At 27.1% G+C, this 26,122-nt stretch overlaps 1 protein-coding gene across 1 annotated transcript in view; it reads left to right on the plus strand.

The window, feature by feature from the left end:
- Window positions 1-713: 713 nt before the first annotated feature.
- The window catches only part of LOC111028098 (dynein beta chain, ciliary), a 64,258-nt gene continuing 38,849 nt past the window's right edge, over window positions 714-26,122 (plus strand). Inside the window, exons 1-25 of the mRNA XM_022306637.1 lie at window positions 714-1,576; window positions 1,650-1,747; window positions 2,283-2,418; window positions 2,532-2,816; window positions 3,480-3,590; window positions 3,662-3,816; window positions 3,871-4,066; window positions 4,135-4,271; window positions 4,364-4,482; window positions 4,630-4,825; window positions 6,434-6,598; window positions 6,710-6,932; window positions 7,054-7,131; window positions 7,191-7,376; window positions 7,490-7,659; window positions 8,164-8,386; window positions 8,458-8,624; window positions 8,773-8,938; window positions 9,038-9,161; window positions 9,647-9,795; window positions 9,866-9,895; window positions 10,697-10,942; window positions 12,555-12,779; window positions 12,852-13,078; window positions 14,539-14,680. Of these exons, the coding sequence (XP_022162329.1) occupies window positions 1,253-1,576; window positions 1,650-1,747; window positions 2,283-2,418; window positions 2,532-2,816; window positions 3,480-3,590; window positions 3,662-3,816; window positions 3,871-4,066; window positions 4,135-4,271; window positions 4,364-4,482; window positions 4,630-4,825; window positions 6,434-6,598; window positions 6,710-6,932; window positions 7,054-7,131; window positions 7,191-7,376; window positions 7,490-7,659; window positions 8,164-8,386; window positions 8,458-8,624; window positions 8,773-8,938; window positions 9,038-9,161; window positions 9,647-9,795; window positions 9,866-9,895; window positions 10,697-10,942; window positions 12,555-12,779; window positions 12,852-13,078; window positions 14,539-14,680 (4,278 nt within the window). The 5' untranslated portion in view covers window positions 714-1,252. The remainder of the gene's footprint in view (window positions 1,577-1,649; window positions 1,748-2,282; window positions 2,419-2,531; window positions 2,817-3,479; window positions 3,591-3,661; window positions 3,817-3,870; window positions 4,067-4,134; window positions 4,272-4,363; window positions 4,483-4,629; window positions 4,826-6,433; window positions 6,599-6,709; window positions 6,933-7,053; window positions 7,132-7,190; window positions 7,377-7,489; window positions 7,660-8,163; window positions 8,387-8,457; window positions 8,625-8,772; window positions 8,939-9,037; window positions 9,162-9,646; window positions 9,796-9,865; window positions 9,896-10,696; window positions 10,943-12,554; window positions 12,780-12,851; window positions 13,079-14,538; window positions 14,681-26,122) is intronic.

Below are 26,122 nucleotides of genomic sequence, written 5' to 3' on the forward strand. Positions count from 1 at the left end.
ATTGTAATGGATTCTATTCATAAATAATATAATTGTTATCCTTTCTAAAATGTATTAATTTACAGATTTTTGTACCATTGCTTGCAAATCCAGAAAACCATAAAAATTGGGCAACTGTGGTTTCGTTAGACGTTAAAGAACATGTTCATAGTCTGAAGAGTACTGTGTACCAAGTTAAAGGTCAAATAAATGGACAAACTATTTTACCAATGCCGGTTGGTGTTGAACGTTTGGATAGTATTGAAAAAATAGTTAAGGAAAGGTAAGGCGTAGATCCTGATATATCAGTGTATTATAAAACCAATAAATTATTATAATTTGACATTTTTAAATCAGTTATTTTAATGAAATAAATAAGAACGAATTCATAACATATATAAGTATAAGTAATATGTTATAAACATTATACTTAGTGAGCCATCATATTCAATGTATTGATTCTGTGACCCAGTGACAGGTAATTGCAGTTTACATTATAGGTAAGGTACAGATTTTAAATGCTGTGGATTAAAAAATGTATACAAATATTTTGTTGGCTTGGAAAATTTTAAATATTATTTGAATAAATGATTACAAATTGTGTATTTTAGAATGTACTTTTTGACTTTTATAGGTCTTCTTTTTATATAACATCAAAATTGCTTTGTAAATCGAGTACTATAATATAGATCTATACAAATAAATATAACACTAATTAATAGTTTCCGTGTTATTTATATTAGGCTCTCTGACATAATCTTAAATACTAATAAATAGATTTATACAAACAAACATAAGGACTAATACAATTATGTAATAATAAGACTAATAACTGATTATGAAAAATTTTACGTGACCAAAAAATGCAAAAAATGATTTGGCATTAAACAATATAATTTTATATGTTATAGCGATGGCAAAATAGTTGATTTACATTTTAAATCGGCTGTTGAAGGTGTTATTATAAAATGGGCAACTCAAATAACTGAAGTATTAAGTGCAGACTCTGTATCTGCATTTAAGAGTAATCAACACTTAACTCCTTGGGCTGGTAATATTAAAATCAACAATAAAATTTAATTTTACAAATATATGCATACTTATAGAGGGTTATATTATGTTTAAGGTATCAACCTTTTTTAAATTTTGTTATAGAAGTGGCATTCTGGAACAATCGGGTACAAAATCTAGAATATATTTTTGAACAGTTGAGAGATCAACGGATAATGAAGATGACTACTATCGTACAGCTAACTAACAGTGCTTATTATCCATGTTTGAAGAATATCTATGCAAACGTCGTTTCTGGTACCTAGTCTTTAATGAATTTGTAATTTGTCCAAACTACGCTATGGCCGATGTGATTTTTTTCTTCCTGTTATCAGCATTGGAAGAGGCTAATGACATCATTCGCTATTTGAAGCCGTTACAAAAGCATTTTAAATTATTAGAAGAAACTGATTTCGGTGACATAGCTGTTTGCTTAAGTCCAATGATGCATGTCGTTTGCTTAGTGTGGTCCAATTCGCGTTTTTACTGTAGTTCCGGCAAGATTATTGTTCTTTTAAAGCAAATATGTAATTTATTGATCGCACAGGTTAGCATAAATATTTATATTTAACATAATTATAAATTGTTATTTAATAGAATATCGTGGTCTTTACCCTCAGGCAGTTCGGTATTTGGACCCAACTTCAATATTTCAAAGTGATATTCATGAAACAAAATTGAGAGTTCGGCATTGTATATTTATTTTTGAAAAGTTTAGGTAACATTATCTTAATTTTTTACATTATTCAATAAAACCAAAAATCAATAGGTTAGCATAGTTCGGGTTTTGTAGCTTTATAGAACAAAATCTATACAACCAATTTATGATATAATTATTTTGTCTTATTTTTAAGTTTAATAACATAGGTACTTATTATCGTATGGTTTATGACAATTGTAAATTATAAAAAATTTGCATGTACCTAAGTAAAAAATTATGACTTACGAGATAAAGCTGATTGAGTACATTATACGTTAGCCCACATAGTATGATATAATATAATAACAAATATCGACCTTACAAATATTTCAAATACACGTTGATTAAGAAAAATTTTGTAAAAAAGATACAAAAAAGTTTTAAAAAAAATGTAATTAATGACATGTATTTTTTCCATGGTCACAAAAAATAAAATGTCTACAAAATCCGTTTTCTGTCAATACGATTAATTATTGTCGTTATAGTATGTTGATTATTTGAGTATGGTGTATAATATTGGAATATGTTGATCTTATGTGATATTATGTTTAAGGAATATATTCAACGATTATCGTAAAAAATTACCTTCGTATTTCGAAAATGAAGAAACTGCACTTTTGTGGACTTTTCATCCAAATATTATTTTCAACCGTACTGACTTGTTTATTCGAAGATTACAGATAATTGAAGTACGTTTAATGCTTATTCGTTATATTATGTATCTACCTACCTAGTTTACACATTCGAGTAGGTACATTTAACGTTATCATGTTTGTTTACAAACACACGTTTTATTCGGCAGTGGTTTTTCGATACGGTTGTTGAATTTACAAAACTTGAAAGGATTGAATTTAGCGGACTTAAAGGTCGATTGCTCAGCGCTCGAATAACTGAAATATATGCAGATTTCAATGAGCAGTTTTCATTGTTTTCCAGTAAAGCATACGATGTTCTTGAACCAGAAGACGAACGCTTCGAAGTAGACTATGAACAGTTTAAAGAGAGTATCAAGGACTTAGACCATCGTTTAGCATTTACGCTTAGTCAGGCGTTCGATGATAGCTATAATTTAGACGGTGTTTTCAAGGTCAGTGTTTTTGATAATATATAAAATTTAATGGATTAATGCATGAAAAATATTTAACAATATTACTTAAATATCAAATTACATGGCTCTTTGGATTATTATTACACTCAATTTTAACGTGCATGAAATTGTTCACCCCCCCCCTCACCCGTGGAGTGTATGCAACGGCTAGGAATTAATTTATTTACAATAAATTATAGTATAAAATAATATTTGTTTATTTAAAATGTGAATATTCGACATATTAAAAAAAAAATAAAGTTATGAATAATGGATAATTAAAGTAATTTTTTTATAATTAGGTTTGTATTATAATGTAAATTACATTTATGAAGTAAAAAATTACCCGTAGTGTGTATACACAAACAATTTAAATATTTTGGTTAAAATAGTTTTATTTTATGATTTAAAATTCAAGATTTAAGTTTTATAAAAGTTTTAATATTAGTTAAGCAGTTGAGTACCAATATATTATTATACATGTGCAAACTGAATTTACATAATATTTACTAGTACGAAAAATGTACTTTTTATAATTATTGTTTTTAAACATATTATATGATTAGTATCTATTTGTAAATTATGATGTAAAATAATAAGGTATCCATAATAATAGTAGGTTATGATTAAAATTGTATTAACACATAAGTTATGATTTTATAGTTGATTGAAATTGTTGGTGTTGTAATGGATCGGTCTGGCATGAAAGATATGTTTACAAGTAGTTATGGAAAAATTTTGAACATGTTGTCTAACGAAGTTGCAATTTGTAAAGTTAGTATAGACTTGCTTATAAGATGCTGATTATTTATATCGTAATGACTATATTTGTGATTTGGCTATAGAATTTATTTGAAAGCCAACAAATTGCTATAAGAACTCAAGGTTCAGCCAACGTTGATAAGCTTATGCCTCCAATCGCTGGGTCCTTAAAATGGTCAAAAACTCTTAAAGCTAGAGTTGAACATCCAATTCAGTGTTTTAAAAATCTAGATCATCCGTAATATACTATTTTACCTTGTCTTTAATTAATGCTAATAACTTTAATTTATAGAATCGTCCAGTCTAAAAAGGCTCAATTAATTATAAAAGAAGTAGATGACATGATTGGTTCATTAAATAAACTTGAAACAGATTTGATAGATAATTGGAAAGTTACTGTGTCAAAAAGATGTGAAGAATTATTAAAGTTGCCTTTATTTGATCGTAGATCCAAGTGTAATGAGTTACAACTCAACTTTCATCCAGAGGTGTCTCAAATATATTTGTTATTATTTAATATTTAATGCGTACCTAATAATAATATAAATATTTTTAGTTGGTAGCAATACTAAGAGAAGTCCATTATTTTCGTTCATATGAACTGAATGACATACCTATTGAAGCATTACAATTTCACGAACGCGAAGATACATTTAGAATATATTGCATTAATCTTAATAACACAAAAGAATGGTATGATAGTTATTATTTTAATTTAGATGCTATATAGTAATATGTAAATTGTAAGTACCTTCCAATAATAAATCAAATTACACAATAATTAGTTACAACAAATTGAGAAACAATAGACGAGAAATTGAGTTTCAGTTGGTCCAGGAAGAGATTCAACAAATCGACGAATTAGTTAAAAAAGGCGAATATTCATTAAACTGGAATTCAGAAGGTATATTTAAATATAAATATAAGTATTATTGTTTATAAATTACAATAAAATGTTATCAAAGTAATATAGGTAACCTAACCTATATAATGTATATACTAAATACACATCATGTATTCATGTAATGTTTAGTTAAATTAACAATTATAGGTCTTAACGAGTACATTGGAAGTGTTCAAGACCTTGTATATAAATTATACCGAAGGGTACAAAAAACACAAGAAAATATTAAACGGATGCGGTCGGCAATATCCTCGTGGGCCAGACTGCCGGTATTATGTCGAAAGGATAATAAAAAGGATACTCTATTGGCAATGGACGATCGCGTAGAACGATTTTCCAGAAGGTGATATGTATTACGATATAACTACAACAATTCATTTACATTTATGAATAGTTCTTAATAATTCTTGCATACATAAATACAAATACCTCTTTGAGGTATTACCTCACTTAACCTAATCTACCTTTACGCGAGTAATCTACTAATAACAAATAACCTTTATCTCATGCACTCAAATATTTTGTGACTTGTACTTACTGAAAATATCGAGTTAATCGAATCCATTTGTGTTTTTAAATGTAATAGTGGGTAATAAAAAAATTGGGAGTAATACCATGATGAATATATAAAAATAACAAAATATACAGCAATATAGTAATAAATAGACATTATTGAAATTCATCCAACAGTTTTATTTTTTTAATCTTGTTGAATTATAAAATTGAATAATTAGATTATTTTTAATAGATAACATTTTGTATTAATATTAGTCTCTGAGCGGAGTGATAAATATATTGATTTTACAATGATGTGTGTGTTTTTTTTGTGTGTCTGTGTACACTATAAGACAGTCTCCATGTGACTTTTAACTAAAAATATTTATCATCTAACATATAATGTCTTTAAAATGTAATATATATATAAGCCATTTAGGTATAGACGAAATCCTGGATCCTAATATTTGCTGATTAACCTCCCAGGTTCCTTGCAAGATTATTTTGTAGTTAAAAATGTATAAAATATCCACTTTTTATAGATTAGGATTGAGAATTTAAAACGAAAGTTCCACGTAAGTAGGTTAATCTGTAACCAAAAAATCTAAAAAGAAATTATAAACACAGTTTTTTTAAAAAATTATTTGATGTTCAAATTTTGTGAAATTAGATATTAAATAACCAAGAATAACGATTTAAGTTATTTTTTAAATAATTTAAAAACATTATTCCTGAGTACTTAGAATTTCTAAAGTATATTATTATTTACAAATAATATTAATTCAACATATCTTCTACATTAGTAATGATAGCCATATAAATATAATACAAAATATCTTAGGCTGACCAACCGTCTCCGCTCCAAATCATTTTTCGTATACAATGATATATCATTGAATTCAAATTAAACACCATCCATTACAATGACCCACTTGTAACCTACTGTACAGTACAGAGTCACCCACTTACCGGCTTACTTTCTTCGCTTTTGAATTTTGATAGCTGTTTAGATTTACACTGTACCAAGCATGTATACGAGAAAAAATGTTTGATATAGTCTGTACAAATTAAAATTTAGACGTTTACCTTTCATATAATATTTTATTAACATCGCTTTTTTATCACAAATAATAAAATATTTAGAACTGAAGAGATGAAATAATTCTGTTATTCATCTAAAAGTGTATAAAATATTCAACGTATACTCGTTAATAACAAATTACAAAATTATAGTGTTCACATTGATATGCATTTAAATGTGGAGTACAATAATTTTGTCTATGAAATTAGTTCGATTTGAAACTCCAACATTTCAAACATTCATCATTGTATGGATATACAATATTTCATAGAACGTTATGGTCTCTATTAATATTATTAATAACTAGTTGTAAACAACTACATTTAATATTATATTTGCCAACTTGTCACTAACTACATTGTTTTTACCGAGCAGACGAAAAGAAATCGAGAAAGCTGCTACAGAAATCCATAAGCTTCTCAAAGAAAATTGCTTATTATTTGGTATGCAGGACCAAACAAATGTCAAACAATGGCAAAATTATATGGCTTTCGTAGATTCCATTGTCGCTGATGCTTTGTTGAACGCTATAGGATGCAGGTGACCGTTTAAATATATTAAATATATATATATAACCACTATCATTATCTATTAGTTTATATAGTACGTCGATGTAGAAACATTATATTTTTGATCATCCGATATTTTCAGCTTATGTTATATAGCCGAGAACATGATTCCGGGAGTATCAAATGCACCATTATTTGAGGCTTGTCTCGAGTTACACGAACCAGATTTGGTTTTTACACCGTCGTTAGATTCGAATACAGAAGGTAATTTTTGTTCCATCATTCAAGGGATAATCGAAGAAATAATAGAGCTTTCTAAGCTAATGCCGAGGATTTGTGACAAAAACAACGCTCGTGATTACTTTGTAAGCCAAAAATACTAGTTTTTGAGTTTTAATTTGATTATATTTCACATTACTATATAAATGTTAATATTTAACAAAATAAATAAAGTGTTAAATAAAGTGTTTTATTTAACCCCTTTAGGAAGAAATGAATTCCAATACTGATATTTGTGACATGAAAGAAGATATTATGAATACAGTAACTAGAGTGATAGGAGAGGTAATTGGCATTCACTCTCCAAAATATTTTCTTAAAACTTTTAATTCGCTTGTTTTAAGGCAAACGATTATTGTGTAAATTTTGAAAACTATTCTTACCTATGGTTGGACGATCGAGAACTTTATATGCAACACTTTTTACGATATGGACATCCTCTTTCAATCGAAGAATATGAAAATATGTCACTTGATGATACTTATTCCCCACCGATCGTGAATCCTACAATGGATCAATTTAAGGAACAAGTATATATTATTATATTATTCTCAGACTAATTAAAAAAGTTATTTTAATACTTATTAATTTTAAAATTTATCCTAATATTATTGTGTATTATATTTTTAACATTCGTTGTTAGATTGACAATTTCGAAAGTCTTTACTGTGAAATCGAACAGTTGAAATCAGTTCAAGTATTCGATTCATGGTTTCAAGTAGATATGAGACCTTTTAAACAAGCATTATTGAACACTGTATGCAAATGGAGTCATATGTTTAAACAACATTTGATGGATACTGTAACAAATAGGTAAAACGTGTTGTACAATTAGCTTCTAACCACTACACCAGATTCTTGAAACCAAAATGGTGCAGTGACTTACTCAAATAAATCTGAAATTAAATTATATCGAGTTGAGTTCAATCAATAGATAAAATGCATATCTCACCTGTATATTTTGTTACCATATTTACTTATTGTCCTTCACTAGCTTAGTTTATTTATTTTCTTAATAAAAAAAAAAAAAACAACGTATTATAAAATAAATAACTTTGATAAAATGTATTAAATATTTAATTTGACTAAGTACTAATAATTTAATATAGAATTAATAATTAATTAATTAATTAATATTAATTATCTTTTACGATTAAGTAACTCAATAGTTATTATTAAAATTAAAATTAAACTAGCCGTATTAACAAAATTAAAACATAGATGGTTAATGTAGGTACAGCGAAAGTCAATTGCAATATTTTGAACAAGTCATTGGTATATCTAAATATACTTTTTGCTTTTATTTGATTTTTTTAGTCTTTTTGATTTGGCCAAGTTCATTCAAGACGCAGACGGGGGTTTAATGCAACCTGTGATTGAGGGAGATTATGAGGTTCTCGTTAGTGTTATGGGCTATTTATACAACGTAAAAGAAAGACAATCTACAACGGACGAAATGTTCCAACCTCTCACAGATACAATACAATTATTGAAATATTATGACATGGAACTATCAGAAGAAGTTAACGTTCTATTACAGGTTTAAAACCAATTAATCATTCATAGTTATAGATAAAAGAAAATCGTTATAATAGCAACAATTAATTTTAGGAACTTCCTGAACTTTGGAATAATACTTGCAAATTAGCAATTAATATCAAACAACAAGTAGCTCCTCTGCAAGCAATTGAAGTCAATAATATACGAAACAGAATATCACATTTTGATGGTCGCATTAACTTTTTTAGAGAAATTTTTAAAAAAGCTAACATTTTTAGGTAAAAATGAGTAGATTAATTACGTATGTATTAAGGTAATATAATATATTATTATCATATTGATTACATATAAAATATTATCATGATTCATGATTATTAAGTTCACTGCAATGATGGACGATTCAGTTTTAATTTAATGAAAGTTTAGGTACGATTGTCCTTACCCATATTTTGTACTGAATGATGCCAACTCTAAGATAATAGATTTCGAGATGAATATGGCTCAGATACAAGAATCCGCGTCTCTCTTTGAGGTGAATGTTCCGGAATTCAAATTACTTAAACAATGCAGAAAAGAATTAAAATTGTTAAAGGTTCGTAAAGTGATTCTAATATACTTAATACTGTAGTGTCTGTAGTTTGAATAAAAAAGCAGTGTTAAAATAATTGTGGTTTAAAAACAATTATTCCAGCAACTTTGGGATTATGTTCATTTAGTTCATTCGTGCATAAACGATTGGAAAACTACACCTTGGCGTAAAGTGGATGTTGAAAACATGGACATAGAATGCAAAAAGTTTGCAAAGGAAATTAGAGGTTGGTTATAAATTATTAAATAATCTCCTTATATTTATTCATTATAATGTATTAAAAATATAAATACAAACCGATTTTGTGGCCTGTTGTGGCACGGTAATTGGTTGCAGTCACTAAGGTGTTCGGAAGTCAAGCATCGGCCAACGTTGCTAGCCCCCGGATGGGTGACCACCCGGGTTTTTAGTGACGAATTCTCACCCCATATACATGTGTTCTAATTGTTCTGAACCAACCGTACAGTCTCCCGTAACCCTCCACCTACAGTAAAACCCAGTAAATAACCATTTAGTTGATGCCTTAAAAAAATCTTTACTAACTTAGTCATATTATCGGTGCAACTCGTAATATAATTGAAATATTTATACACGTCATAGGTATAGTGAAATATTAAGGACAACATTTATTTCATAAATAATTTTTATGTAAAATGATATTTTGGACTTGTAATGTGGTTAAGTCCACCATTTACTAGTGAAATAATATAGCTTTGGACAAGGAGATGCGATCGTGGGACACCTACACATGTTTAGAAGCTACAGTGAAAAATATGGTAACGTCTCTGAGGGCTGTCGGAGAACTGCAAAACCCGGCGATACGGGAACGTCATTGGAAACAACTCATGGGCTCTACAAAAGTAAGATAAAGTTAATTTTTGTCGTTTAATACCCCTAACTGAACAAATCAATACGAAAACATGTTTACAGACTTTAGCCGATTTACCTGAAGCGTATGATGTGAGTAAATAATCGAAACACAATGTGTTCGTGCATTGCTTGTTGTACTTGTATTTGTCTTTTGTGTGTGTTGTATGCATTGTGAATCGTCCTATATTATTTGCGTATTGCCTCGGAATCACTCGAGGGCTATTAAAGAAAATATGAAATTATAATGTAAAGGCATACAAATCATATTTTTTATATTATAGATGTATGTAGCATACATCTATAATTAAATGTTAGTAAAAATAATAATCGTAATAAGTAAAATAACTATACATTTATTAAATGAATTGTATATACCTATATATACTTACAGTTTGAATTATTTGACGTGGGACATTCGTGGTTTTTTTATGATTTTGAAAATGGATATTCTAAATAAGTTTTAATTGTATAATAACACGTTTTTAAGAAAAGATTAATTTTAAATAAACATTTACGGAATATATATCGTTTTAGAATACTCAAATTAAAATAAATTATAGAGGTTAAAATTTCACTAAAGTTTAGTTTGTAAAATATAGATAAAAATTAACTTTTTTGCAAAAATTTAGTGTCTGAATACGTATACAAGTTTATAAGTGTCTCACGTTGAAAAAACACACTGTTTGCCTTAACATTATATAAACGATGTATTAATTTACTTGTAAATCTTAAAATGTATTTAAGTTTATTGACACTATTCTGCTCTAAATGTGTATTGTCTTTATTGTAATCATTATATGAAAAACGTAATTGTAGTCGACAACTTGAAACTGAAATTGGGTAAAATTAAATTATAAAATATATGTTTTAATTAAATGATTTAAATTTTAGGTTAAGTTTGTTATGGATCAAGGTACTACCTTAGCTGAGTTATTAGCATTGAACTTGCATGAATGTGAAGACGATGTAAAGACTATAGTTGATAAAGCTGTAAAAGAAATGTCAATGGAAAAAATGTTGCGTGAGCTTCAAACTACTTGGGCGGCAATGGAATTTTATCAAGAAACTCATAGCCGTACAGGATGCAGTTTGTTAAGAGCAAGTGAAAAGCTAATTGAAACGCTAGAAGAAAACCAAGTGAGTTACCTATATTTAAATTAGGCCTATATTAAATAATACAGTTTAAGTCAGTTACTTCTGTTTCAAAAAAAATTATTTATTTATCTAGGAATGTGATTGTCATTCTTTATAAATCTTCGATACAACCTTGTTTTTCAAACAAGACTCAACATTTTTCCATAAATTCTTAAGCAGTTGATTAATGATTTTTTAGTTGAAGTATATTTTGAAATTTTAATTTATGTTTTTAACCTAATTTAAATTGCCACATAGTTTTATTAAAGTTGTTATGTATAACTGTGTAAAACTGTTCACTATATATTATATAGTGTTTAACTAGATTCTTTTTATTTACTCTATTATTCTAGTATAAGCCAATGTTTTTAATTACTGATTATTAAATTTAAAAATATTAAATTACATTAATTTAGTAACTGATACAACTGGGTTTGTTCTTTTCTATACAGTTATATTATTATCATTTTTATTTCAACCTCACTTCATTCGTACCAATTTAAATTCTGAATTTGAACGGACTGGCATTAAAAAGTCATTATGTAACCAAATAGTACGCAGTTTACATAATCTCCATTTTTTTTTTTTAATCTATGGAACAACAATACAATTTATTTTCAATTTGACATTCCACTTAAAATATAAAACAAGTTTTACATGAATTTATGTTCAAGATTTGTTCAATGTTGTAAGATAATAGGTCATGGTATAATTCAAGCGTTATACTATTATGTAATGACTAACGATAAGGCCGTCGAACTGGGATTTTTGGAATTTGATCACGTTTGTAGTTTGTCAGCTGTCCTTTTCATTTTATTAAACACACGATCAAAACGTATAACAACATCTAATGGATTTGTTTTCCTAAGTCATCCGTACGTTTACAATATTTTACCGATAATGGTTTCTATACTACCTATCTGATGTTTCGTGCCACACATCTGCGTCTTCGATTATTTATTCACTCTTAGCCACAATGTAGGAGTAAGAAAATGTTGAATTTTAAAATAAATTTAAATTATGGAATTTAACCTAACCTTACACTATATGAAAACGGCAAATATTAATAAGTCAATAACTATCAAAATTGTTTAGGTACAATACCTATGTAAAATCAGTTATAAACAAATATTAAGATAAATAATATCATAGTATATTATTATGTGTAGTACTGGTAATGATTGTTTTTAAGACAGTAGGTATTATTAGATATAAAGCCATACACGTACCTATTTATAACACTATACAATTAAATATTTTTAATTATTTTGTTAATTAGTCTATATTATACTTATTAATTATTACTCATCAGTAAACAGTAATGAGTATCCGATAGAAAAATCTCAATTTGTCCATTAGTCATCACATAGGTATACGATACAATAGAATACACAGAATATTTTAGTATTAGTATACTAATAACTAATAAGTAATAACTAATTAGTAAAAAGTATAATAGTACATCTATATTAAAAATATTACATGATAAATATTTATCTAGATTTCATACTGAAAATAAATTTGAAATTAAATAGTTTTTATTACATTTTAATTTAATTTCACAATGTAACAATTATTATATAATTATTGATTTATTTGTCTTTATACGTTAAAGGTACAATTACAGAATTTAATGACTTCCAAGTTCGTGGCATTTTTTTTGGAAGAAGTTTCTAGTTGGCAACAAAAGTTAAGTATAGCTGATCAAGTAATAAATTCGTGGTTTGAAGTGCAACGAACCTGGATGCATTTAGAATCAATATTTATGAGTTCGGATGATATTCGCAAACAATTACCAGAAGATTCAGAAAGATTTTTTCGTATCGACTCCGAATTCAAAGTAATCTTATCATGCGCTTTTAAAATATTATTGAATTTTTAATTAAAAAAGTTTTAATTTGAATGTTTTTAGGAACTAATGGCAAAAATGTCTAAGACACCCATAGTGATCGAAGCTACAAATAAACCCGGTTTAATCAAACATTTGGACGATTTGCACGGCCATTTGACCTTGTGTGAAAAAGCCCTGGCAGAATATTTAGAAACTAAACGTTTAGCATTTCCGAGGTTTTATTTTGTGTCTGCTGCCGAACTCTTAGAAATTTTGTCGAATGGAAATAATCCAGATTTAGTCGTCAGGTAAATCGAACAAGACACGCTTTAAATAAAGTTAGAAGTTTTTGAATTCACAAAGTGATTATAAATAATCATGGTCAATACTTAATATTTAGATAACTTAATGTGTGTTGGTACCTAACTATCTAAATAGGGAGCAATGTTTAGTTTTTAGAGGTTTTATCTAAGCGAATATACAATCATGTATCTGATATTATTTAAAAACAATATAATATAACATAAGGTATACATATATTATATTATATATTCTCATTTTGATCAATTTAATTAATATCTACATTTATACTCGTTGGATAATAATATGATGTTACATATTTTATTATACAATATTATGTACAATTTTTGACTATATTACAAACCCAATAAAAGCTTCAACAATTTAATTCAAAACATCTGCAACTGAAATGATTACATAATAATAACATTCTTTTCTTTAATGTGCTTCAATGAGAAACGCTTGTTGTTTGTGCATTCAGCGTTGGCAGACTGCCGTGTTTACCAAAATCTAACTTTCTAAATTATTTTGTTTACATTCAAATTGTAAATAATAATACATCTATTGGTATATAGTATACCCCTATAAACTTTTGAATATTAACTATTTTTTATATTTACCTTAAATTCGTAAAAAAAAAAAAAATGAAATTAGTTGATTTATCATAGAAATATCGTAGGCAATAGTCGTATATTTTCATTTCGGTTGTGAACTTGTCATTGGATTAAGTTTAAAAATAAAAGTCGTAAAGTACCCGTTTTTCTCGTTCCAACAAATATTTCAAGACTTTCGATTGACAAATTAACTTAAGAATATTACTGTTGTGTTAACGGTAGGATGCTAATACATGTAAAATAGCTTATGCTAGTGATAGTTGAATTACGAATATTCTTAAGTAGTTACTCATAGGTATTAGATAAGCCATTGCTGTATTAATATATATTAAATAAGTGACTGAAGTTACAATTATTTCATAATTCAATAAACGTTTAACGAAATTATTTCAAAATCTTTAAGTATGAGTGTATAAATTACACAGTAATGATATTGTATGAATAAAATATATAAACTATGTTAAAAAAAAAATAAGTTGTCACTATTGAATAAAATAAAATTTATGCTTTTGGCCAGTGATTTTTCGTATTACCTGCCTCCTATATGTTCTAAAAATATAGTGTGAAAAGTGAAAACTATAAAACAAATGCTCCACAGTTTGTAGTGATGGGTGTATTATTGGATCTTTATTTTCAATCAACAATTTACAGTTTTGCAACTCACACTAAGACCGAGGACTAATCAACCAACTTACCTTATGCACTTATATAGTAGGACATAATTGCTACAATATAATTGTGATAAAATCAAATTGCAAAACTATATTTAAATTTTAAATTCAAATGCTTTCTATAAATTAGGAAAAAAAATATTTGTACCTACTTGATATAAATTACATAATTTAATATTTCAGACATATGATAAAATTATTCGACTCAATAGCATCACTCGAATTTATCGACTCGAAAACAACTGAAAAGAAAGTAGCAGCAGGAATGCACGCCAAGGACGGTGAATACGTAAAATTTAACGAGGACTGTGACTGCAGCGGACCAGTGAGTAGTGTCGTAATCATACGTTATGTATAGTATAGAAATTTTTTTAATAGAATTTTAGCTATGTTTATTTAAAAATAATACTACTTATTTCTTCCTACAAAATTGTTAAGCCCAGAAATTCATCGTGGATACCTATATAATATGTTTATTCGGAAAACCAGTTTTTAGAGTCAATAATATTATGTAAATATTAGGTAGGTATGTATAAGTGTTAGTCATCGTAATAGTAAATACTCATCGAATCGTCAGGTACTTCCTTTTTTTTTCTAATGAAAAACCGAAATAAAAATAAATTTAAAGCAGAATTGAGTCATTCGATGTATAATATGACTATCGAAGTAATAAATAGGCTTAAGCAATATATTCATTTTCTTTATTTTAGGACAGTAAAACTGCTTCGATTTTCTCCAACAGCAACTTTTCTGATTGGAAAGTGAATCTAGTTGGTACTTTGGGGGGGTCAAAAGTAAAAATTTCCCAGTAGTTTTCAAAAGCGACGTGAAAAACAAAAGAAAAATTAAGGAAAAACGGGAATTTTTACGCAAAATCGATTTTGGTTTTTGGTGTAACCCTAAAAAAAATGGCCGTAGATATATGAAATTTTCACAGGTTGTTTATATTTGCATTTTCTATACACGGTAAAATTTTGAAAATAATTTAACCCTTTTTGAACTGTTTATGGACATTGTCAGTTTTCAATTTTTCAATTTTTTTCTCTATAAATATCAATAAAATTGTATTTGTTGGTTAAAAAAACTTAAAAATTTAATACAAGGCTCCTAGTATATTGTTTTAAAGGCAGATGAAAAAAATTAAAAATCCATAGTCACAGTTTTTTTTTATAATCATTTAAAGTTCAAATATTGACAAAATACGTAAAAACGAAGAAAATTTGGAAATTATTTTAAGTTAGAAATTTATAAAAAATTTTGTTTTTAAATCTAAGATTTTAAAATTTAATACAAGATTTCTCATAAGCTTGTCTACCTTTATCAAAAAAAAAAATTTTTAGAAGAAAGTCAAATTAAATTTTTATGAGCGTTTGAAATTCATATTTTTACAACATTTGATATTCACTCGATTTCTCATGTAACGATTTTTTGTTTTTGTTGTAATTAAAAAACGAATGGCTGTAGATACTTGAAAATTTCACTGAATGTTGATATGAGCATTTTCTAAACACGATAAAATTTTGAAAATAATTTGACTCTTTTTGAGATGTTTACGGACATTGTCAATTTTCAATTTCCCCAGTTTTTTTTTCTATAATAAATACCAATAAAATGTTATTTGTTGGGCGAAAAAGCTTGAAAATTTAATACAAGGCTCCTGATATATTTTTACAATAGCAATTGTAAAATATTTAAAACACATAGGCACAATTTTTTTTTATAAGCATTTAAAATTCGAATTTTGACTCAGATATATTGGTATTAATATGACTTAAACCAAGACTGATATACCGCCTCCACTCAGAATCGTTTTTCTTATACAATGATATTGTATCATTGAATTCAAATTTAATTCCATCCATTATACAGTGACCCACTTGTAACCTACTGTACAGCAGAGCGACATCCACTTACCCGCTTTTTTAGAGCTAGGATTTATGTAATAAACTAGAATAGGTATTCATGTGTTTTGTTTTGCTACGTACTTACAACAATTGGTTAGTTATGTCCACAAATCGATTTATTAATTATTAGTGATACAAATGACCTATTTTAAATTCTGAAAGAATGTATTGATTTTACAATGATGTGTGTTTTTATTGTTTATGTGTACCTATGCGGCTTATAGTAGAAAAAATGCTTCGTTTTTCTACTTTGTTGGTGGAGTCTAGTAAAGGTCGTTACTTTCTTATTTGATTCCCCCAAGTTAGATGGCGATTTACTGTTAAAACTAAATAATGAGTAGTGGTAGATTTTTGGTATAGTTTGGTTATTTAAATAAGTAATAGATGGTACGACTATCAAACCAAGGTCTAAAGAAAGATAATTTAGGCAGTAGTAGGTTAGTACTGTAATGGATAGATTGCAATGTATAATATTGTATACGAATAATTATTTTGAGCGAAAGAAACGGGCAAATCTTAAGGTAGCGTACTTACTTATGTTATATCATTTTTTTTTTTTACCTATACTTTCTTAATTCAAAGGGTTGAATGTTTAAAACATCTTACACTAGGTACTTATAAGTTAGTCTTTATACCAACGTACAGTAGAATGGTGTGAATATAAGTTCGAAGTAAAATAGCTTTACATTTTATTTTTTTACTTTTGACAGCACCCCCCCCCCCTCCCACTACCCCCAAATTATAATTTTTTTATGATACGATTCATATCTCTAGATCTAATTCACTGTCAGAAACCCGACTAAAAGTTGAACTATGGCCGCAGTAGATTATAAAATTTTTATTGCTTCAAAATATGACAACAATGATAACATGAAAAAAACACATAGTTGTAAGAACATTAGGTCAGGTTACCTTCATTTCTAATGTTATGATTTTTCTCACATGAATTATTTCTTAAAAAAATAGGTATCATATTATACCCATTTCAAAGTTTCTTTAAAATCACGATGTCGCGTTTGTAAGAAAAAGATAAAATATAAAACGTTACAATATCAATATTTAAAATGTGTGACTTGTTATTGTATCATGTTATTTCTCTCGTGACCCGTAGCTGGGTTTTCGGAATATTTCTATACCAAGGTTAAAACCATCAGATAATAATATGTTAGATGTTTGTGTGTATTCAGTATTGTTCGTCTAAATACTAACTAGCTGGTCACAAATAATTTTCTATTTCCTATAGAGCTAAACTATTAAAATTATTTGCTGCTAAACTACTATAAATATATTCATCATTTATTTTATTTAATGTGTGTACTTACAGTTATTTTTGCTAACTAGGTATTGTCTACCTAAATAGATATATTTTCATTTCGTATTTATTATTTATATTAAACCTGTGGGTACTTAATTTTTCAATGATAATTTACTTACGTGTGGATTAATAGATCTAAATTCTAAATACTTAAATAACAAAAACAAAATATAGTTCTCACTTCTCAATTTAATATTTAATATAATAATATAATGTATAATATGAAAAATTTATTAGTATTTTAAGATAAACTTGATTATGTAGTATGACTATAATATGTCTATAGTTATTTTTTGTATTTTAACTTATAAGCAGGTAGTTGAATCGTACATGGTGCATACAATATAATATTATACATTTATACCAAATATAGGTACAAGCATAGATACAACTTCAATTATTGCATCAATTTAGTTTTTATAATAGTTAGTAAAAATAGAAAGAATAAAATAACAAATTATTAGAAGAACAACCGTATAACGCCATTTGATTGTCTTAATGTCCTACTTTAATTTAGTCTGATGTTTTATTATTGTTACTGTTTAGACTAAAATAATAATATTTATTCAAACACAGCAATTACGCGTCTGCCCATTATATATTTTTTAAATAATTTGTAGAATATCTATGTTTCGTCTTAAAATGAATAACTTAGTTGGTTTTTAATACCGGTTTTTAATGTATCTCATTTAGTTTGTATAATAAATTAATATAATAAATACAGTTTTAATTATTTTAGATTTCGAGTAGAGCGATGAATATTATACTGGTTGTACAATAATTGTTTATTTTGTATGACTAAGTAATTAAAAAATATAATACCTAGAGTCTTAATAATTTTTCAATACCACGGTTGATACATATTTTGATGATGCCCTTATACAGTGAAATACTGAAGTAAAAAATCATATGATTGTCACTTTTGCATACATTGTATTATATTCATATTTTACAGCATATTTTATCCACATTTTGAGGATGTGCAAAACCATCCCAAATTCATGTACCATACAAACATTCTACTATTCTAGACTCTAGTTGATCACTCTTCTGTATGATTATTATACTGAACTTACGTATAGAACTGCACACTCCGCACAGACTTTAAAATTGAATTAGTCAACCAAAAACTAAAAATTATTCAACTGAAAGTGTTAGGTAACTTTAAACCCATAAAAATCCGTTAGTATCTCAAATCTCATCAAATACCTACACAACCTTTAAATATAACCTATCCGTCAACTTAAAAAAATCTATTGAAAAATCTACTAAACTAAAATAATATTACCTTCATGACAATATAAAAATCATAAAATAAAACTTTGCTTCCATCACTGGGTATAGTCTCTCTCCCTCCTCATCATAGGTTGATACACCTTGTTCATTTGTATGTTTGTATGATATTATATAAACTATAGATTTTATATGCATAATGTATTTAAAATTGTGTTTGCTTGTATTCACATAAATATAAATGTCAGGATTTAATATTTTTGAGATTGGGTATGTAATCGTCAGGTAATGTGTTCTACATAAATAAATCCTATTTCCGTGTGATAAATTATTGTAGGTACTTACGAGATAAAGACCAAAACAAAATATTACTTTACTTCTCAAATTCTTTTTGTTATATTAAAGGTATAAAATAAAATCATAGAAATAATGTAATATACCTATACGCCTATCTGCAGTACGCTGTATTAAATTTTCAAGAATATAAAATCTCTCGATCCTTAACTTTTTTCTTGTAAATATTAACCTAATTATCTCTAAACTGTGTGTCAGAATTTATGTGGTTGCCTAAGTGTGATATTCAAAATTCAGTGTAGAGCCTCGAGATGTTAACCTTGCAATGGACTTCAAGGTAACCCGTGCACTGTGCGTTAGAAGTTAGTCACAATACACTCATATTATACAGGTAGGTACCTACGACTTATACAATTTCATGTTCATCAAAATTGATACGGAAACACAGACGGCTTGTAAAAAAATAAGTTTAACTTTATTCAAAAATAATGAAGTACAATTTATATTTTCTTCCTCGTATTGTTTACAAGATAATTTTTGAAATCTGAAACTTCGTCGTAATTAGTATGCATGTTCATTTTATCGTTGCAGTTTTGCTGGCATAGAAATATAACCTACTTGTAAGTTGTAACCTATTCATAAATTGATTTAATAATATAACCTAGATCTTAGTTTTTATCATTTTGATTTTTAAAACAGTCTTAAATAGCATAGTGAATATTTGAAAAATTATATTAAACGGAAGAATAAAATCTTAAATTATGGTTTCACAAGTGCATATTATTACAATACACCTATGTGCCATCTTTATGTCTATACACTATATATACATTTGGACTTGAAAGAGACTACTTTTATGAGTAAAAATTCAAAATGTCCATGAATTTAAAATAATTCCATCATATAATAATTTGCGACCAATAACACTTTAGTATTGATTTTAATGCATTAATTTGATTTTTGCGAAAACGAAAGCTTGTTAACTTAGTTTTAACGATTAAAATCAGGGCTTTTGACGTAATATTGGAATATAGATTGTAGATACTATAATATTATTTTATTTTATCTATGATTATTGTTTTACAATTAACTTATCATTATTGTTCGACAGTCTATTCAAATTCCTAATAAATTTAATCGTAGTAATAACTTATAAGTACCTAATCATTCTTTACTTCATAGTTCATACACTGTTAGGTACCTACTACCTAGGTCCTAGGTCCTAGGTATATATTACCTATATCCCATATTAGGCATGTGGATTATTTTCATGGTCAGTATTATATTATGTAGAATATAGTCATGTAGATGCAAATGGGTCACTGATCTTAGTATTGCCTCATATAATCGGTGGGTAATTAATCATTATTATCTCATGAAAATATTAATATTTTAAGTGGATTACCTATTAAACATTACCTATAGTCATCCTATTTTTCAAAAAAATAATTGAAATGCTCAACCATTATTTAAGAAAACTAAATTATAACAAATTTAGTATGTATAATTTTTAGAAATTACCTATAACTGTTTGACACTTGTATGATTATTATATACCTTCAAATATATAATTCTTTCAGATAAAATGTACAGTAAAATTAGATAATTAAGTTAATTTATATGATGCTTGAAACTTAAATGATTCATTCAATTGATCAGTTTATAAAAAAAAAATAATATTGTTACATTTTAATACCTATTATACTACCTAAATTATGATTTTTTTTTAAATTAAAATTCATTGGTTTCTAAATATAAAATCTATTTACTTCCTTAATATCAAGCCTTGTAATTTAAATGAAAATTCTTAATTTGTATTGAAATCTATAATTCTTTTAAACAAGGATTTATAAATTTATAAAGATTTTCAATGATTTTGTCATGTAGGTAAATTAAATTAAAAATAAACTATAATATCTAAAACTAACCCTATTCGACCTTTAATAACTTGTAGCTGACCGCAGACATATAACATTATTATCCATGGCGTATTGTAATGTTTTTAAAATTACAAAATTATTCTTAAACATTCATGAACCATAATAATATGATATGGGTTAATTCTTAATATTTACATTATTTATACCATTTTTATACTTAGTTCATGGCCATATCACGTCGTACAGTTCTCATAATCAATTTTTTTCTTTAATCAATTTGTTCCAAACAGCAAAGAAATAATATAGACACCTAAAAATATTTTTCGTGTTTTTTGTGACTCATAATATTGTTTTTATTCGAAATTAGGTAGGTTTTACCTAAAAGGTTACCTACAACTTGATGTCTACTGGGTTTGTTCGTAGGTTCACTTTTATAATCGACATTTGGATATTTGAAACTCAGACAATATAGGTACCTAATATAAAAACTGTGTTTTTTTTATTTATTTCTTATAAAGATAATATTTTTCATAAATTACTATATTCTTATCAGGGATGAGTCGGTGTCGAATGACAACATGGATTAATATATATACGCTACAATAAATAATTTACTACCCATTGACGGTTTATAACGTCAACATTTTAAAATACACGTATTAGTTATTATTTTACTAATTGTATATCAAGGGAAAATATTAATCAATATAGAAGTACTAGCAGTTATTTACAATATTATTATAACCTAAAATTCTAATGGGGACAAAAACATATTAATTAACTGTTTATTCATTTGTTTAATATTTATTGTATCGAATAGACTGTGATTATGTACTTAGGCATTTTATAGGTTTTTGAAGTTAAGTATAACATCTAAGATCTTAGTGCCTACCACGGTCTACGAGTAGATAACCGTGATGCCTACTATGGCAGTGAGTAAATATTTAGTCCTTATATTGTATTCATGTACGTATTTGTAAACAGATTATAAAAATAAAATGTTGACTCTAATACCACAGGTTGGGTAAATTAAAATTGTATGAAGTCGAATGAAATACCTAACATTTTATTTAATTCAACAGTTATTTGGAAATTTGATTACTGTGTAGAGTTATTTATACGGTTATTTAATAAATGTATAGTATTTGTATACCGCTAATACTGCGCAGTCTGTGAAGATTAGGTACGTTTTGTCTACCTAATTGAAGTTAAATTAATTGAAGAAATTCCAACAGAAACTAGAAAATGTATTAGTCAACAGTGAAGACACGAAGGCCAATCTTTTAGAAAAATAGGACAATAGATCTCACTTGGCAGTTAACACTTAACAGTTACAATAAATCATTATTCATTAATAATTGTTTTTATGGCACAGAGTATTTCAAGGATATGATTATAGACTATAGAGTCAAAATCAGTTCTGGTTGATAAAGAAAATGTATTCTTCCTTTGACGGCCAATCAGCGTCATTAGATCAATGTTAAAATGAACTCCAAAAATCAATACTATATTCAAAATCTAAATAATTGTTGTTAGGCATGAAATATTTTTCAAACCAATAATGAAATAAGATTATTGGGAATTGGGATGTATTAGGCGTTGACTTGTATACCTACCTACCTTCTCTTGTATCATTAGTTGATGCGCGTTGGTTGTAGATAGTAGATATTTTAGTCGTAAATTAAATATTTATTTTGTTTCTTTTTTAATTCTTTGCTGTGTATATAAATATTTAATATTGAAATGAGTTACAAATAAGGGTATCAATTAAGTTGATAAAAAGGGTTGTTTAAAATATAACTATAAAAGGTGTGATATTAAAATGAGACTGTAAAGTTGATTTGTTATCTTTAAATCATCACATTTATTATCTAGTTAATAATATGTTATATTTTATTGGGATAGAGAACAATTTTTTTTTAGGAGTAGTTATATCTAATGTGTTGAATTAGTATAGCCGTATTGGTATTTAATTTAAGAAAATCTAGTAAATTAAATGAGTATTCCTTACCCTTTTATAAAGATCTTGTTGAGAGAGGGTTGTAGCTGTTTTATTTTTTAATTTTATTTTCCGTTTTTCCGCCGACAGCAGAGGAGAGCCAGTTTGAACAATACTACTTATAGTTGTTTTATTTAAAGATATTAGATAGGTACATAAAATGTTTGCTGCATAAGAGCAGAAGAAATTAAACAAAATATAAAATAAAATATGATGGGCATTTCTATTAGATATAAAAAAAAAAACACGAGATTTTGAATGTTGTACTGCAGTATATTAATTATTAAATCAAAAGAATGAAATATCGATCATCTGTCTTACCTCAGAAAAATGAGATTGGCCATGACGGGGCCATGGTCAATCCTTGGACAAACCTTGGTAGATCTATGAGTTATGAGTTTATAACTCAGCGTTGGTACATGACAGCTGAGTGTGCTGAATGAGTGCTGTATGCCAAGTCGAATGGGGTTACTTATGTATAGACGATAATTGGTGATAACATTTGCATTATATATAATTTCGTAATTATTATATATGATTATATTGTCTTATTGTGTCTTGGGTATTACTAAAATTATTATAGGTACGTCAAAATAACACGCATCACATCATTCCATCTTGCCGATTTTATATTTTGATTATATTGATAATATTTAGAAGCTTATATTTTATGTACTAAAGCTTATTAGTAATTATAATAATTCATTTACATTTAAATGTAGCATGACGAAATCATACGTGTGTAATTTTATCATATTATGAACGTATTTAATCTAAAAATAATTATCTGATAATAGTAATAAATAATATTATAATAATTGCTTTTATAAATATTTACTATTGTCTATTTAGTATAGGTATCTAATGTAGGCATAACATTTAAAATTCATTTTTTTTTAATTCAATGCTATACTTTAATATGCATGATAATGTGATATGTTTTTTTTTCAACATACATTTTTAATTTCATGTTCCGAAATGAAATATTTTTCGGAGTACCTATTTCGAAAGCAAAAATCAAATTTTGAACAAATGCCTAGGTAGGTGGTTAATAAGTTATAAGTAGGATTCGTGACTCCTTCCTTATCTGTATGCTTTTTTTTGTGGTGATTGTTGAATATTTTAGGTATGGTATTATTTTTATTTATAAGAGAAATATACAATCAGCTGTACAAATAGCACATTAAACATAATTATATTATGTTATGAGAGTAGTTTTTTTTACTTAATTAAGAAGTCACTGAATAATAGCATTTAACTTGGAGGTAAATACATGATATAAATTGGTGAAATTAGTTATAATTTTATAAAGTTTAACAAAGTACATATTTTTGCATATTTTGTTTATTTTATAAATAATGCATTTTCGACAAATTTAATCGTTTTTATTGTTTTTAACAATTATGTTATATTATCATAATATAGTATAATATAATATTTTGTTCATATCCTCTGTTTTTTTCAATAATCGTAGTTTTCTATACTAGTATTTTAGAGCATTTTTAGCTAATTTCAATTGCATATTCACATGATGGATATTTATTTTTATAATGTACAAGAAGTTTCAAATCCTTTTTATAAGTAATCAAATACTTTAAATTTCAGATTTTTAGATCCGAACCAGTTTAAGCTTAAAGTAACTTATAATAATTGATGGGCGGAGTATGGCGGAGTGACCAACATTTTGCAAGGTACCCCTGTACACTCCACTTCTCTTTTCTAAACATTAAATATTTTTTTTGAAAATATATTGATTGCATTGAGTTAAGGGTGTCACCTAGTATGATGAATGAGATGAGTATAATATTTTTTAAAATATTAAAATTACGCTCGACTGGTTATAAACCGTAATAATTGTGGTTAACTTTAAATTTAGTCCTTGGGATTTGGAGAAAAATGTTATTCATTCTCCGGTAGGTTAGATCTTATAAATAGATTAGGTACTTTATTATACAAGGCACGAGTACCTTATAAACATTATATAACCATTAACCATACAATTTTTATATGGCAAATGCGATATATTACAGCCTTTATTTTCTGAAGGCACGCTAGTTTTTTTCATTAAACCCGCTTCATGATATTGTTAAATTTAAAAATAGGAAATAAATATTATTCCTACTGCCTATAAATACCCAATTGTTAGATACATATTTTTCTACACTTCAGTTTATAATATTTACGTAAGACACTAAAATAAGTAGTATTGTAAATTAGTATGCGTAATGGATGAAAACGACTATTCAATATTCACGGATGTATCTGTTTTATGCTCAATATGCGGACGTCATATTTTTTATTTGTTCAATCAAATCACTTTTGTTTTCTCTGCAGATGACGTCGATACACGCATAGCCACACGCGCGTATTTATATTAAAGCTGGCCATTGCGTATTTGCGTGCATGTGCTCAACCATCGTATACACAAGTGATTTATTAAAAACGTTTATCAGCGCATATTTTAATATGTACCGATAACGTATTTACGGAAACGCATTTTAATACTCGTCAATTTAATAACAACGAACAACGATAACCGATAGGCGATAAGTACCTACTTGTAAATATTTTTTTTATAATTTAACACTACATATTAATGCGTGTTAAACTTAATTGCAAAGAGTTAACTAAGATTTTTGCGTATTATGGGTACTGAAAACAAAAACGAAAAGGCCAAACTTCTTTCTCACACTGTGATACATTGATACAATAAAGTGCGGAAAGGGTATAGAGTATAGAACAGTCGTAAAATGAAGAGCTGTACAGTGTACATAATATAACAATAATAAACAATCACCATGAAATAATAATAAATATTATTACAATAATAATTAATAATATCATAATAAATCATCGTATTGAAATGGCGTAGGTACTCGGAACTAAAATCTATAAGACATAGATTATACTATATTAAGTTTTTCATTTTTTTTATTTTACACAATAATATAATATACAATCTGTACAATTATAGCTATATTAAGTAAATCTACATTCCGCGAGGTGGTGCATATACGAAAATAAAGGATTAAGGTAGATGTGCAATAATAATAATAACTACAAAAGTACTCATACAAATATCGAGTATATTTCATGGTAATAGTGTATCTTCTCCTCTACGGGACCCACAATAAATAATATC

The sequence above is a fragment of the Myzus persicae genome, unplaced genomic scaffold (genome assembly GCF_001856785.1).
Source record: "Myzus persicae strain clone G006 unplaced genomic scaffold, MPER_G0061.0, whole genome shotgun sequence".
In the NCBI taxonomy this organism is placed as follows: domain Eukaryota; kingdom Metazoa; phylum Arthropoda; class Insecta; order Hemiptera; family Aphididae; genus Myzus; species Myzus persicae.